The sequence below is a fragment of the Oryctolagus cuniculus genome, chromosome 21 (genome assembly GCF_051225735.1).
Source record: "Oryctolagus cuniculus isolate XC-2025 breed Fujian yellow rabbit chromosome 21, ASM5122573v1, whole genome shotgun sequence".
In the NCBI taxonomy this organism is placed as follows: Eukaryota; Metazoa; Chordata; class Mammalia; order Lagomorpha; family Leporidae; genus Oryctolagus; species Oryctolagus cuniculus.
Window position 1 is genome coordinate 31562150 of NC_142887.1, and position 14368 is coordinate 31576517.

General features: G+C 54.8%; 1 protein-coding gene and 1 non-coding gene across 6 annotated transcripts; both read left to right on the forward strand.

The window, feature by feature from the left end:
* Positions 1–173: 173 nt before the first annotated feature.
* On the forward strand, positions 174–9801 carry ZNF70 (zinc finger protein 70). Of its 5 annotated transcripts, none has more exons than XM_089322952.1 (2): positions 174–1555; positions 5513–9801. In XM_089322952.1, exon 2 carries the CDS (start codon positions 5588–5590, stop codon positions 6932–6934), a length of 1347 nt encoding a protein of 448 aa, XP_089179078.1. In that variant the 5' UTR covers positions 174–1555; positions 5513–5587; the 3' UTR covers positions 6935–9801. The 5 variants fall into 5 exon arrangements, with proteins under 5 accessions (XP_089179078.1, XP_002724055.2, XP_069922039.2 ...); XM_002724009.6 differs by having other exon boundaries at positions 174–1331; XM_070065938.2 differs by having other exon boundaries at positions 174–1125.
* Positions 9667–9773, forward strand: LOC127488338 (U6 spliceosomal RNA). The gene has a single exon (XR_007916014.1). It is a non-coding gene; the product is annotated as a U6 spliceosomal RNA (small nuclear RNA).
* Positions 9802–14368: the final 4567 nt, after the last annotated feature.

Sequence of the window (14368 nt, forward strand, 5' to 3'; positions counted from 1 at the left end):
GGGAGAGAAGAAGGAACTAGGTGGTGTAGCTCCTGGCTCTGCATGGTTGGTTGTGGTCCAACGCTCTGGTCTGAGGCAGCTGGTCCCCAGGGAGCCCAGGCTACTGGGCTTGGGGAGGGTAGCCCCTGCCTATCCTTCCGCGTCTTTACTCAAGACCCTCATGTGTGTTTGATGGGAGCCAGGTGTGCGTGGGCGGGCTTGAAGGAGCACTCCGAGGCACCTGACACCACAGCTGAGGGTGCTGCAGGCCGGTGGGCAGGTGTCAAGGTCAGAATCAAGAGACGCTGTGTTCTACTGGTCCCTTGTGATCAGGCAGCGGTCTTGGGAGGGAGGCTCTGCCACAGGCTGGGCAATCTCACCTGGGCTGCTGAGAGCGGGGGTGGAGGTGGAGGGTGGTGGTGGTGTGGGCTCCGAGACAGGTCTCCAGCCCCTCAGATGCACAGAGCTGGGGGCTGTAGGGTCACGAGAGGGTCTCCTATTACACTCGCAGCCACCTTCAAGTCCTTGTGCGCCCCCCCACCCCTCGAAACCCGCCCTGCTCCTTCTCATCTCGTGGGGGTCGGGGTGGGGGAGGGCAGGCAGGCCCATAGCTGGCCTCAAAGTGGGGATGGCGGCTAACAGGAGCCCTGGGCCCGTGCGGGGACACCCGAACGACTGCTTTGAGAATACCCTCGCCTTCCTAAGACCTCAGAAGCCGCGGTGGCCTACGGTTTGCACCCAGCGTTAGGTCAGGTGCAGCGGGACCTGTGCCGCCCGCCTGGGGGCGGGGTTAGCTACGCCCGCGCCTCCCGCCCTGTTTATCCTCTGCACTCCACCCAATTCCGGCACAGCTCGGCGTTACCCACGTCCGGAGCCACCGTCCCCGAGCCCTCTAGATCCAAGCCGCCTGCGGGGTTGCGACAGCCGCTCGGCCGGCGCGGCGGGACCACCGAGACGCCGGGACCTCCGCTCAGCCTAGAGCGGTCCCGGAAGTGCCCGCGGGCCGGGGGCGGGGCTTCGGGTGCCGGGGGTGGCTGGGGGGCTCCGCGTCAGCAGCTGCGGCGGAGCGAGGCCGCGTCGGCCGCGGGTTGGGGCGAGGTAGGTGTGGCCCCGCCCCGCCCGCGGCCCCGCCCCGCCCCGGCCCAGGTGAGCCGCCCCGCCCCGCCCCGGCCCAGGTGAGTGGGCCCCGTGTCCTCGGCTGACCCGACTCTGCCTGACCACCTGTCCCTTTGGCGGCCCTGAGTGTCCCAGATCGGTGGGAAGCCTGGAGGGGCGCCGCGTCGTCGCCCAGGCAGCGCGTGCGGGTCCGCTGCTCCCGTCGGGCCTCCAGGCCAGGAAGCCGGGACCGCCAGGTGGGCTTGCCAGGTGCCCAGGCCCCGGGGGTTGCAGTAAGAGCTGGGGGAGGCTCCGAGAAGGGATGGGAAGCGTGAGGTCCCAAACCTTTGGGGTTTTTGGTCCCAAACCGCTGAACACATTAAGGATTGCCGAGTTTGTATCCAGAGTGGGGACTGGGGCTGCCTAGGGGGAACTGCAAGACTCCTAAAGAGGGAACATTGGAAGCGGTCGGAGTTCACAGGTGGGTGGAGAAGGAGCTGCAGTCCACAGAGACCAGGATCGAGGGATCAGGGCTTCGGAACCTGGGGAGAAGACTTGGGAGAAAGCAAGAGGATGAAGTGGGGGGGGAGAGGTGTGCAGCTCTCATGCACTCCTGTGGGCAGGCTTCCATCTCCCCGTGTCTCAAGAGAAAGCCGGAAGCCTACTGAGTTTTAAGTCCTGTCAATTAAATCCAACAGAAAGGAAAAGCCCAAGTCCTCGGGGACCAAAGGCAGCGTATCTGGGGCAGGAACCCCAGAGAAGGAGGTGCGGGTGGCAATGAGGTCATTGGATGCCCCAGCCAAGTGCTGAGGACCCGGCTGAAGTTGCAGACTTGAACTTCATCTTGATGCCATACATTAGTCTTACGATTTTCCTTGGCAACGCTGAACGGTTTAGGTTTGGGAGTTAGCAGGCCAGGAGGTGCGGATCAGAGAGGAGCTAAGCCAGATGGGGAAGGGGTGGTCCTAAGAAGAGGAGAACCAGGGGTAAAAATGGAGTGTTATTGGATTTGCTGAGGTCGAAGGGCATAGGCTGGGTGACATAGCTGTAAAGGTGGGAGACACTGGCATCCTGAAGAGGAGGGGGATGAGAAAAAGAGCGGAAATGACCAAAGGATTTTTGAGAATCTTATTAATTTATGCAGTTTTTTTATTTTTAAAAATTATTTACTTGAGAGGCAGAGTTATAGAGAGAGAAAGAGACAAGGAGAAAGGTCTTCCATCTGCTGGTTCACTCCCAAATGGCTGCAACTAGGCTGATCTGAACCCAGGAGCCAGGAGCTTCTTCTGGGTCTCCCACATGGGTGTAGGGGCCCAAGCACTTGGGCCGTCTTCCACAGCTTTCCCAGGACATAACCAGAGAGCTGGATTGGAAGAGGAGCAGTCGGGACTCTTAACTGGTACCCATATGGGATGCCAGCACTGCAGGTGGAGGCTTAGCCTATTACACCACAGTGCCAACACATTTTTGAGTTTTTTCTTACACCTGGATTTTCTACTAGTAGAAACACCTTAAAAAAATCATTTCCAATTGTGGATGAGTTCCCATCATAGTTATTCTGATTAAGTTAGCATGTTTCCTTGAGCCAGTTACTTGCTAAATTTCAGTGTAAGGATAATGGTATCTTCATATACAGACGTAAGAATTAAACGAGATGTGTTTATGCACATTTTTTTTTCTTTTAAGATTGATTTGAAAGGCAGAGTGACAGAGATCTTCCATTCTTCCATCCACTGGTTCACTTCTCAAATATCTGCAACAGCCAGGCCTGGGTCAGGCCAGAGCCAGGAGCCAGGAGCCAGGAGCCAGGAGCTTCTTCTATGTCTCTCAGTCAGGTGCAGGGGCCGAAGCACTTGGGCCATCTTCCACTGCTTTCCCAGGCCATAGCAGAGAGCTGGATGGAAAATGGAGCAGCTGGGACTGGAACCGGTGCCCACATGGGGTGGCGGCACTGCAGGTGGTGGCTTTACCCGCTGTGCCCCAGCGCTGGCCCCTGTGAAAGTTCTGATCGTGGGGAGCTGGCTGCAGGTGCTCAGGAGCGTGAGCTGTTACTGCCAGTATTGTGTAGCAGGGCCTTCCCCTGCATCTACACAGAAGGTTCTGAGTGGGGCTCCGAGGGGCTCCCAGGGGGCCATCGCAGTTGGGCTGTGGTGTTCAAACCATCGTCCTGGTCCCTGCTGAACCACCCTCCCCCCTTCACCTGGAGCAGCTCTGCTTGTGTCTGTTTTATTTATATCTCCAAGACACTATATTTGAATAAAGTGTTCTTTCTTTTATTTTCTTTCTTTTTCTTTTTTTTTTTTTTTTTTTTGACAGGCAGAGTGGACAGTGAGAGAGAGAGACAGAGAGAAAGGTCTTCCTTTGCCGTTGGTTCACCCTCCAATGGCCGCCGTGGCCGGCGCACCATGCTGATCCAATGGCAGGAGCCAGATGCTTCTCCTGGTCTCCCATGGGGTGCAGGGCCCAAAGACTTGGGCCATCCTCCACTGCACTCCCTGGCCACAGCAGAGAGCTGGCCTGGAAGAGGGGCAACTGGGACAGAATTCAGCACCCCGACCGGGACTAGAACCCGGTGTGCTGGCACTGCAAGGCCGCGGCGCCGGCCTAAGTGTTCTTTCTTAAAAATAACATTTTTAAAAATATTCTCTTTTAGATGCACTTTTTTAAAAAAAAAAAAGATTTATTTTATTTGAAAGACATATGGGGGGCGGGGTTAGAGAGAGAGAAAGAGAGAGGTCTTCTATCTGCTGGTTTACTCCCTAAATGGCTGCAACGGCTGGCGCTGTTGATCCAAAGTCAGTGGCCTAGAGCTGCTTCTGGGTCTCCTGTGTGGGCGCAGAGGCCTAAGCACATGGGCCATCTTTCGCCCCTTTTCCCAGGTGCATTAACAGGAAGCTGGATGGGAAACAGAGCAGCAGGGACACAAACCAGTGCCCATAAAGGATGCTGGTGCTGCTTGTAGGTGGCAGCTTCACCCATTAAGCCACAGTGCTGGCCCCTGAATATAGTGTTCTTTGGGATAAATAAATAAATAGCAACAGTTGTAGCACAGAAAATCTTTGTTTTTTCCTATTTGCTCACTTATTCAACAACTGTGTTCACTGGGTTTGTGCTGTTAGGCTGGGGATTCCCCAAATGCAGGGGACATGTTTCCTGGCTTACGTACGTACAGCAGGGGGGTCGTAGTGCAGGAGGTGTGCCTGAGATGGTCAGGGATCTGAGGGGATGTTTGGGTTGGGATGAGGCTGGAAGTGCCAGGCGTGAGGGACTTGGGGGAGGCCTTGGCTTCTTGCAAGACCCTAGGACAGGGAGTGGCACCATCACTCAGCCTTGCATTTTGGGTGTTTTGACTTTGGTGTCAGTGTAGGGACTTGGACCAGACGGAGGAGTAGAAGCTGGAGGTAGTGGCCAGGTGAGAGGCAGGTCTGACAACTTCCTGGGGAGGAGCACTGAGGCCTGAACCGAGGAGTGGCAGCGAGGACAGAGGGAAGAGCCGCCTTCTGTGAGGACTCAGAAGTGGGCAGGCGGGGGTAGGGAATGAGAGGGTCCAGGCTGACTCCCAGGGTCCTGGCGTGGAGGGGTGAGGTTAACCTAGTATAGGAGGGGAGTCTTGGAGTCTTCTCTCCCCTCTCCCTCTCCCTCTCCCTCCCTTTTTTCCAACACAGTTCACCTTGACATCATCATCCAGTTGCCAGATTCCTGCCCTTTCCCACAGTCCTCTGCTTCCTGTTCAGCCCACCTTCCCGGGCGCCTTCTGCTCTTACGGTCTAAACTCGATGATGTGACACTTGATTGTGTCTGCCTGCCTATTTGGGCTCACTTCAAGGGCAAGGCTGTGTCTTTTTTTTTTTTGGCAGGCAGAGTGGACCGTGAGAGAGAGAGACAGAGAGAAAGGTCTTCCTTTTGCCGTTGGTTCACCCTCCAATGGCCAGTGTGCTGCGGCTGGCGCACCGCGCTGATCTGATGGCAGGAGCCAGGTGCTTCTCCTGGTCTCCTATGGGGTGCAGGGCCCAAGCACTTGGGCCATCCTCCACTGCACTCCCTGGCCACAGCAGAGAGCTGGCCTGGAAGAGGGGCAACCGGGACAGAATTCGGCGCCCCAACCGGGACTAGAACCCGGTGTGCCGGCGCTGCAAGGTGGAGGATTAGCCTAGTGAGCCGCGGCGCCGGCCATGTCTTTGTTTTTAATTGCAGGGGCCCACATACCTGGGCCATTTTCTGCTTTCTCAGGCCACAGCAGAGAGCTGGATGAGAAGTGGCGCAGTTGGGACGTGAACCTGTGCCCGTATGGGATGCTGGCGCCCCAGGCGGAGGCTTAGCCCACCATGCCACATCGCAGGCTACATGTCATGTGCTTCTTTGGGGTTTCTGGCGTGGATTCTGGCACAGGCCAGGGACTTGTAGACTTCACAGTCCCCCCCCCCCCTTTTTTTCCCAGATCATGAGGATAGTGAGGGCCCAAAGAGGAGCGCTGTAACAGAAATCCAACCGTTGGGGCGACGCTAGATTCGCAATGGAGGCTCCCCCAGCAGCCAAGTTTGGCGAGGCCTTTGTGTTTGAGGACAGACTGGAGGCCCAGCAAGAGCTGTTCCCAGGGGAGGACCTCCGGGACCCTTTTCTCCAGGAGCGAGGCTTGGAGCAAATGTCTGTCATCTACAAGGAGATCCCTCTTGGAGGGCAGGACGAGGAGCGGGATGACTACGAGGGCGATTTCAGCCTGTGCCCGAGCCCGGTGCAGCCTCTGAGCCCCTCCCCGGGAGCCAGATCCCCCAATGAGGAGCTGTTTGGCCAGACTTTCCTCCAGAAATCGGACCTCAGCCTGTGTCAGATGATCCGCCGTGGAGAAGATGCCAGTCTAGGCGACTGCCAGGACGTGGGCAGGGGGCACCCGGGACCCAAGGCCCCTCACAGGGCCCCGCCACCGGCCAAGCCCTACGCGTGCCACGAGTGTGGCAAAGCGTTCAGCCAGAGCTCGCACCTTCTCCGGCACCTGGTGATCCACACCGGGGAGCGGCCGTACGAGTGCTGCGAGTGCGGCAAGGCCTTCAGCCAGAGCTCCCACCTCCTGCGGCACCAGGTCATCCACAGCGGCGAGAAGCCCTATGGCTGCCCCGAGTGCGGGAAGGCCTTCCGCCAGAGCTCCGCCCTCACGCAGCACCGCAAGACGCACACTGGGAAGCGGCCCTACGCCTGCGGGCAGTGCGCCAAGGCCTTCAGCCGGAGCTCCAGCCTGCGCAAGCACGAGCGCATCCACACGGGGGAGAGGCCTTACCGCTGCCAGGAGTGCGGGAAGTCCTTCAACCAGAGCTCGGGCCTGAGCCAGCACCGCAAGATCCACACCCTGAAGAAGCCCCACGCGTGCGAGCTGTGCGGCAAGGCCTTCTGCCACCGGTCCCATCTCATCCGGCACCAGCGCGTCCACACCGGGAAGAAGCCCTACGCCTGCGACGAGTGCGGCAAGGCCTTCAGCCAGAGCTCCAACCTCATCGAGCACCGCAAGACGCACACCGGCGAGAAGCCCTACGCGTGCCCCGAGTGCGGCAAGGCCTTCAGCCAGAGCTCGTCGCTCATCGAGCACCAGCGCGTCCACACCGGCGAGAAGCCCTACGAGTGCCCCGAGTGCGGCAAGGCCTTCGGGCACAGCTCGGCGCTCATCCAGCACCAGCGCATCCACACCGGCAGGAAGCCGTACGTGTGCGAGTGCGGCAAGGCCTTCCGCCACCGCTCGGCGCTCATCGAGCACTACAAGACGCACACGCGGGAGAAGCCCTACGTGTGCAATCGCTGCGGCAAGGCGTTCAGGGGCAGCTCGCACCTGATCCGGCATCAGAAGGTCCACGCCGCCGCCGCCGCGCCGTAGGAGGACGCCCGCATCCGCCTTGTGGTGTCTCCGGGACCCCGCACGCCTCCCCAGTGACAGGGTCACCCCACCTCCGCCGACGGGAAGGGAGCTGCGGCTGCAGGGAGGCGAGCCCCAAGAGGGGGCCGCCTCTCCCTCTTCTCCGCGTGCTCCCGTCTGCCTCCTGAGCCTGCGAGACGTCCTTGTGCCAGAATCTAGGAAGACAGAATGGAAACCCGGAAAATGGCCGATGAACTGTTATTTTTAAATTTTTTTCTACCTTGTAGTCTGGTGTTTCCAGGAGCTTCAGAAACAGCGTAAAAAAAAAAAAAAAAAGCGGCAGGAAAAAGTGGCCACATGGAGTTCTCCGCCAGCTTGGGGTATGGGGGGCCAGAACAGGCTAAGGGAGCCAAGGAGGGTCTGGGAGCCTGGGTGCTGGGATTGAGGCTGAGGGGCGTGGTCTTAACCTCCTCCTGGGGCGGGGGTGGGGGGAGGTGGTTTGTGTCCCTGGCCTGCCACGGGCGGGGGAGGCAGCTGGCCCTGTGGCCAGTGGATGCTTGAGGCTGGCTGACTCAGCCCAGGCACTGGACACTGTTGCCTTCGAGGATCATGCCCAAGACCACAATGTGCCTCGCGCATCAGCCTGGCCTGGGTCCCACATGGCGGATCCTGTGGCTTCCCCAACACATGTCCCCAGTGTTGGGGGATGTGGCTCTGCGGAGGGGCTTGTGGCTTAGTCAAGCGGGGTTCAAGGGTCAGCTCCGTCCCTCCCACCCATTTGGCCTTGAGCATGACCTCCCCCAGGCTCCATTGGCCCATCTATGAGATGGGGGTGAGGGGACCCCGCCGGGTACCTCTAAGGGCTGGTGTGAGGCTCCTGCTCAGAGTGGAGCCACGTGGCAGGACAGAGACCTCGAGGGACCCCTACCCTGCAGTCTGGAGGCGTGTCCCCATCTGGTTTCTGAAACAGCAGGGTTTGCAGCGGCCTCTCACTGGTCAAGGCTGCCCCTCGCTGCCTCCAGCTCGAAGCCTGCAGGTGTCGCGTGCTGCCGTGTCGTCCACACATGGGCTTGAGCACGTCCCCGGCAGCTCCCAGTGTCTGAGCCGAGCTGGGAGGTCACTCTGCCCCAGGGAGAGGGCTTGGGCGGACAGTGTCCGGCTGATGGCCCCCAGCTTCAGCATCTCTCCGTGTTCGCTCCTCCACACTCCTTAGATCTAGTGGCGGGAGTGGCAGCCTGAGCCGCGGTGAAGGGTTCCCAGCGTTTCCGGCTGGACTCACGTGAACCCAGCTATCACTGCTCACTTCAGCGGATCAGATTCTCAGTGTGGCATCACCTGTAGCTCTGATGCATCAACCTAAGATGGCCATACCGGTTACTTAATAAGTAGGGTGTGGCAGGCCAGAGAATTCAAAATGACAGACGTGATGAGCCAGAGAGCTCCCAGCAAGCACCCTGGCCGTGCCTCGGTGCAGCCCGTGTCTGTGCGGCATCACTCTGCGGCACCCAGCAGCCCAGAGTCCCCCCAGAATCTGGGGCTGTGGAAGCCCGGGGACCGACTCTGTCTTCAGGCAGCCCGTCTGCAGGGTCTCTTTCCGTTTCTGGAGTGTGAAGAGAGGATGCCCCTTGTAGCTGGGCAGCTGGGCAGCTGGCGGCGTTGGGCAGGGCCCCTGAAAGAGCTACCTCCGCTGCCCCTTCTCTTGTCGGCCAGGACTGTCCTGCTCGCGCAGAGCCCCTCCCTCACCATCTGTCCCCCACAGCCCAGCCAAATTGACTTTCAGAGCATCATTTTGCACACATCACCACCCTCCTTAAAAGCACTGGTGGACGGCTTTCTCGCAGCTCCACGCTGGTGTCAGCAGATCCCTGTTCCCTGCCTCTGAGCCACTCACCTGCAGCTCAGGCCGCCCCCTGCTGGACACCCTCCGCACCCACACCCAGCTTCTCAGCCCTCTGCCCCTGCCCACCCCGTTTTATATGCACTTTCTCTTCTTCCGGCTCCCTCCCTCTCTTCACATAACAGAAGGATTAAGACCCCACTTCCCACCCCCTTGCGAGGGTCCACAGAGTCTCACGTGAGCAAGGTAAGACCAGTGAGCAGAGCCTGGTTCCCTCGGTTCAAATTCTTGGTACTGTTGTGTGTTTTTAAAGAAGCCCTCTCCTTTAGAGTCTCAAAGAATGTCAGCTTCTAAGGGGCTGTCCCCCTCAACGTTGGGGTCATCTCTTCATTTGGTTGTTTTCCTTGTCTTACATTTTCCTTCTTCTCATGGAAGTGGCTTACTTAGGTGTTGAATGTTCTAAGACACCAACTCGTGATGTTGTTTTGCAAACTCAGTTGTTCTGCCAAAGTCTCTTCTCTCCTGGAAAAAATTTTGGCTTAATACTTTGCCATTCTACTTAGATATAATAATATTTTTGATATTTCTGGTACATTGTGATTTTGTTTCTTAGAGTTATGACTTTGCACTCCATAAGTCTTGACATGTGATATTTTTTGTTATGCTAATAAGAATTTCCTTTGGGTTCAAAGGTTACTATTTTTTTTTAATATTTCCAAATGATGATTACTGAGGTCATCAATGCTGCTTATTTCTCATGGACCTGTGGCATCAACATGTCTTCAGTGTCTGTAGAACTTCTTTGGGGTTGGATATATTATCAGTTTTTATAAAACATTTGTGTACTCTCAGAAAAATGTGTTTTTTATTCCATGAGCTCTATTTGTTAAATCAATTTTAAAAATAATTTTATCTTGTGCTCGCTTTGGCAGCACATATACTAAAATTAGAACGATACAGAGAAGATTAGCATGGCCCCTGCGCAAAGATGACACGCAAATTCGTGAAGCGTTCCATATAAGAAAAAAATAAAAATTTTATCTTAATGTAACTTTTTGTTTATGTTAGAGTTCTTTGTATTTATATTTATTTGACTGAGTTACACACAGAGAGAAGTAGAGGCCAAGAGAGAGAGACAGAGACAGAGAGAGACAGAGAGAAGTTTTACATCTGCTGGTTCATTCCCCAAATGGCTGCAACAGCCAGAATTGTGCTGATCTGAAGCCAGGAGCCAGGAGATTATTCCAGGTCTCCCACATGGGTGCAGGGGCTCAAGCACTTGGCCATCTTCCACTGCTTTCCCAGACCAAAGCAGAGAGCTGGATTGAAGTTGACTAGAACCAGCACCCCTATGGAATGCCTGCACTGCAGGCAGTGGCTCTACCCCCAACACCACAGTGCTATCCCCCACCTTTTTAAAAAAGATTGATTGATTTATTTGCATGGTAAAGCTACAGATAGAGAGGGAGAGACAGAGAGAGTCTTCTATCTGCTGATTCACTCCCCAAATGGCTGCAACAGTCAGAGCTGAGCTGACCTGGAGCCAGGAGTCAGGAGCCAGGCACTTCATCTGGGTTTCCCACGCAGGTGCAGGGGCCCAAGCATTTCAGGCCATCTGCTACTGCCTTCCAAGGCCATAAGCAGAGAGCTGGGTCAGAAGAGGGGCAGCTGGGAATGAACCCGGCAGTCACATGGGCTGCTGGTGCTGCAGATGGAGGCTTAGCCACTATGCCACAGCGCCAGCCTCTACATCAGAGGTCTTAACGTGGAGTCCATGGACTGCAGAAGGGTACCCTCGAGGACTGGGCATGGCTGTGTGGACGTGTGCGTGAATGGCTGGTTCTGAGGAGGTTCCCTGCTAGCCATTGTACCTTGAAAGGTCTCCATGATCTGAAAACCATTAGAACGCTCACTTACATGATCTAGAAATAGGCTGATTTTCACTTGTGCCTTTTCTCTATGGGGTTCCATTTCACTTTTCTGTTTCTCCTTTCTGCATGTTGCTATGTTAGGGGAGCGGTTTCTTCACCTTGTTTTTGGGAAATAGGGTATAAATGATTAATAACGTGTGATATTTGGGGCACATGTATTTAACAGTGATATATATATATATATTTTTTTTTTGACAGGCAGAGTTAGAGACAGAAAGGTCTTCCTTCTGTTGGTTCACTCTCCAAATGGCCACTACAGCCAGCGCGCTGGGCCAATCCAAAGCCAGAAGCCAGGTGCTTCTCCTGGTCTCCCATGTGGGTGCAGGGCCCAAGCACTTGGGCCATCCTCCACTGCCTTCCCGCACCACAGCAGAGAGCTGGACTGGAAGAGAAGCAACCGGGACAGAACCCGGCGCCCCAACCAGGACTAGAACCCGGTGTGCCGGCGCCGCGGGTGGAGGATTAGCCTAGTGAGCTGCGGCGCCAGCCTAGTGATATATTGAACACCGGTGCCTTTTAGTGCCTTTTTTTTAAGATTTATTTTTATTTATTTGAAAGAGTTAGAGATATAGAGACAGAGAGAGAGTCCTTCCACCTGCTGGTTCACTTCCCAGATGGCCGCAATGGCTGGAGCTGTGCCGATCTGAAGCCAGGAGCCAGGATCTTCTTCCAGGTCTTCCCACATGGGTGCAGGGGCCCAAGGATTTGGGTCATCTTCCACTGCTTTCCCAGGGCATAGCAGAGAGCTGGATTGGAAGAGGTGTAGCTGAGACTAGAACTGGTGGCCATATGGCTTCAGGCCAGGGTTTTAACCCACTGAGCCACAGTGCCAGCCCTTTAGTGCCCTTTCTGATGCTCCCAGCTGAAACTTCTCTTGAAGCTTCCTGCTTTCTTTCTTTCTTTTTTTAAGATTTTTTTTGAAAGGCAGTTATGGAGAGGCAGAGGCATGGGGGTGGGGAGATAGAGAGAGAGAGAGACTGTGTCTTCCATCTGCTGCTTCTTCACTCCACAATTGGTTGCAATGGCTGGAGCTAAGCAATCAGAAACCAGGAGCCAGGAGCTTCTTCTGGGCCTCCCATGTGGGTACAAGGGCCCAGGGACTTTTCCCAGGCACATTAGCAGGGAGCTGGATCAGAACTGGAGCAGCTGGGACTCCAGCCGGTGCCAATATGGGATGCTGGCGCTGCAGGTGGTCGCTTTATCCACTATGCCTCCTCCTTTTCTTGAACTTGGCATTTGCATGACAGAGTTCAGCTTGGCATTTTTTTTTTTTTAAAATTTGTGCATATATTTTGCTATGGCTCTGTTCCCTACAGACAGCGAGTTCTTGGATTTTGCTTCTGGTTCTTTTTGTAATTCTTTTTCTTGTGATATAAAAAGTTCTCCTATCATTTATCAGGAGTGGGGCAGCTTCTTCCCACCAAGGGCCAGGTGAGTATTTATAATATCACTTGTGGGCCAGCCACAATTATCAGCTTAAACAAAACAGCCCTGCATGGATGACTTGAATTGTGAGTCCCACCTGCAGTTGCCTTGGCAGGTGCAGACCAGAGGATTTTGTGGGCCTTGTATAGCTGCCCATGGGCTGGATGGTCCCCACTCCTGACTAGGTGATTGTTGAGCAAGGCATAGTTTATTTTCACTTTAGTCTCTCTCTCTCTATATATAAAATATATAATATAAAATAGCATATATAAATATATAATATATATTTATATTTAATATACAATATATTATAAAATATATATTTATATAAATATATATAATATATATAAATATATATATATAAAAATAGGGGTCTGCCATTGGGCCCACCTGCTCTTCTTCGTCTTTTCGGTTCCATCTGGGGTCAGAGCCAGGCTCTGCCCCCAGGCCACTCTTGGGGTCACAGTGTCTGGCTCTCAGCATCCTCAGTTGTAACGTGGAGGGATGATTGCACATCACCCCTGGACTCAGCAAATATGAAGCTCAGTGGATTATTATACTACTAGTGTTCTTAAAAAGATTTATTTAGGGCCAGCACCGCGGCTCAATAGGCTAATCCTCTGCCTGCGGCACCGGCACCCCAGGTTCTAGTCCCATTTGGGGCACCGGATTCTGTCCTGGTTGCCTCACTTCCAGTCCAGCTCTCTGCTGTGGCCCGGGAGTGCAGTGGAGGATGGCCCAAGTGCTTGGGCCCTGCACCTGCATGGGAGACCAGGAGAAGCACCTGGCTCCTGGCTTCGGATCAGCGCAGTGCGCCCGCCGCAGTGGCCATTGAGGGGTGAACCACCGGAAAAGGAAGACCTTTCTCCTGTCTCTCTCTCATTGTCTTCTCTTCCTGTCACACACACACACAAAAGATTTATTTATTTACTTGAAAGGGAGGGGGAGAGAGAGAGAGAAAGAAAGAAATAGAACCATCTGTTGGTTCATTCCCCAAATTGCTGCAACAGCCAGGACTGGGCCAAGCTGAAGCCAGGAGCCAGGAATGCCACGCAGGTCACCCTTGTGGGTGGCAGGGATCCAGGTACCTGAGCCATCATTTGCTTCCCAGGTGCATTAGCAGGGAGCTGGCTCGGAAGCAGAGGAGCCAGGACTTGAACCTGTGCTCTGATATGGGATGTGGCGGTGGAACCTGCTGCACCACAGTACCCACCCCACTACTAGTTTTTTGAAATATTTAATCTTCTGTGTGAACAAGCCACTTGCCCCTGCTTCCTCACTCTGAATACTTCTCAGTCTGCTTTCTTTTTAAAAATTGCACATCACTTTTTTATACTTAGTCCCCAGATTCTTCTCTTCTCTTCCTTTCTATTTTTCTTTCCTTCCTTGATTTATTTATTTGAAAGAGCTACAGAGAGAGAGAGAGAGAGAGAGAGACAGAGAGAGAGAGAGAGACAGAGAGAGAGAGAGACAGAGAGCTTCCATCCACTGGTTTGCTCCTCAAATGGTTGCAACAGCCAGGGCTGAGCCAGGAGCCAGGAGCTTCATCCGGGTCTCCCACATGGGTGGCAGGGGTCCAGACACTTGGGCCATCCTCTGCTGCTTTTCCCAGGCACATTAACAGGGAGCTGGATCAGAAGTGGAGCAGCCAGGATAGGAACCAGCTCCTATATGTGATATTGGCATTTCAGAGGGCACTTTACCCAGTACATTGTTACATTTTAGCAAACACTTATAGGTGTAGCAAACTACTGAACATCACAGGTCCACGAACCCCTGAACCCCTTCCTGAGTGAGCCCATAAGAGGGGACCCGGATCTTGTCTCCCACCCATACTACCTATCTGCTCCTCACCGCTCCACTGCTGTGTGCTCCTCACAACTACCTCCCCCCAGAACCTGCCAGCATCTCCCTCCGGCCTCTCCTGTTGCAGAGGGGGGAGGCTGAGGCTGGTTGCTTGGCTGCTGGGGATGAGTGGAAGCTCAGGGCATTACTCATGCTGGGTGTATTTCCTAGAATGCCAGCTCATCAACTCACTGGGGCTGAGGGAGCAATAAAGCCTTTACTTACTGGAAAACCAATCTTCAGTAACTGGTAACTCAGGAAACCAAGTCAGAAGCTTGCCTGGTGATGCAGAACTGGGGTGCAAGGTGGTGGACATTCTTGACCCAAGATGTGTGGATCACCCTTCCCGCACCCGGAGGTCCAGCGCTTGCCCAGCTGTCCGAATGCTGGTGGGAGTCCTATGCTGGAGACCACCCT

Excerpts from the sequence above, each read along its gene's own strand:
- ZNF70 (XM_089322952.1), top strand. The coding sequence starts at position 5,588 with ATGGAGGCTCCCCCAGCAGCCAAGTTTGGCGAGGCCTTTGTGTTTGAG.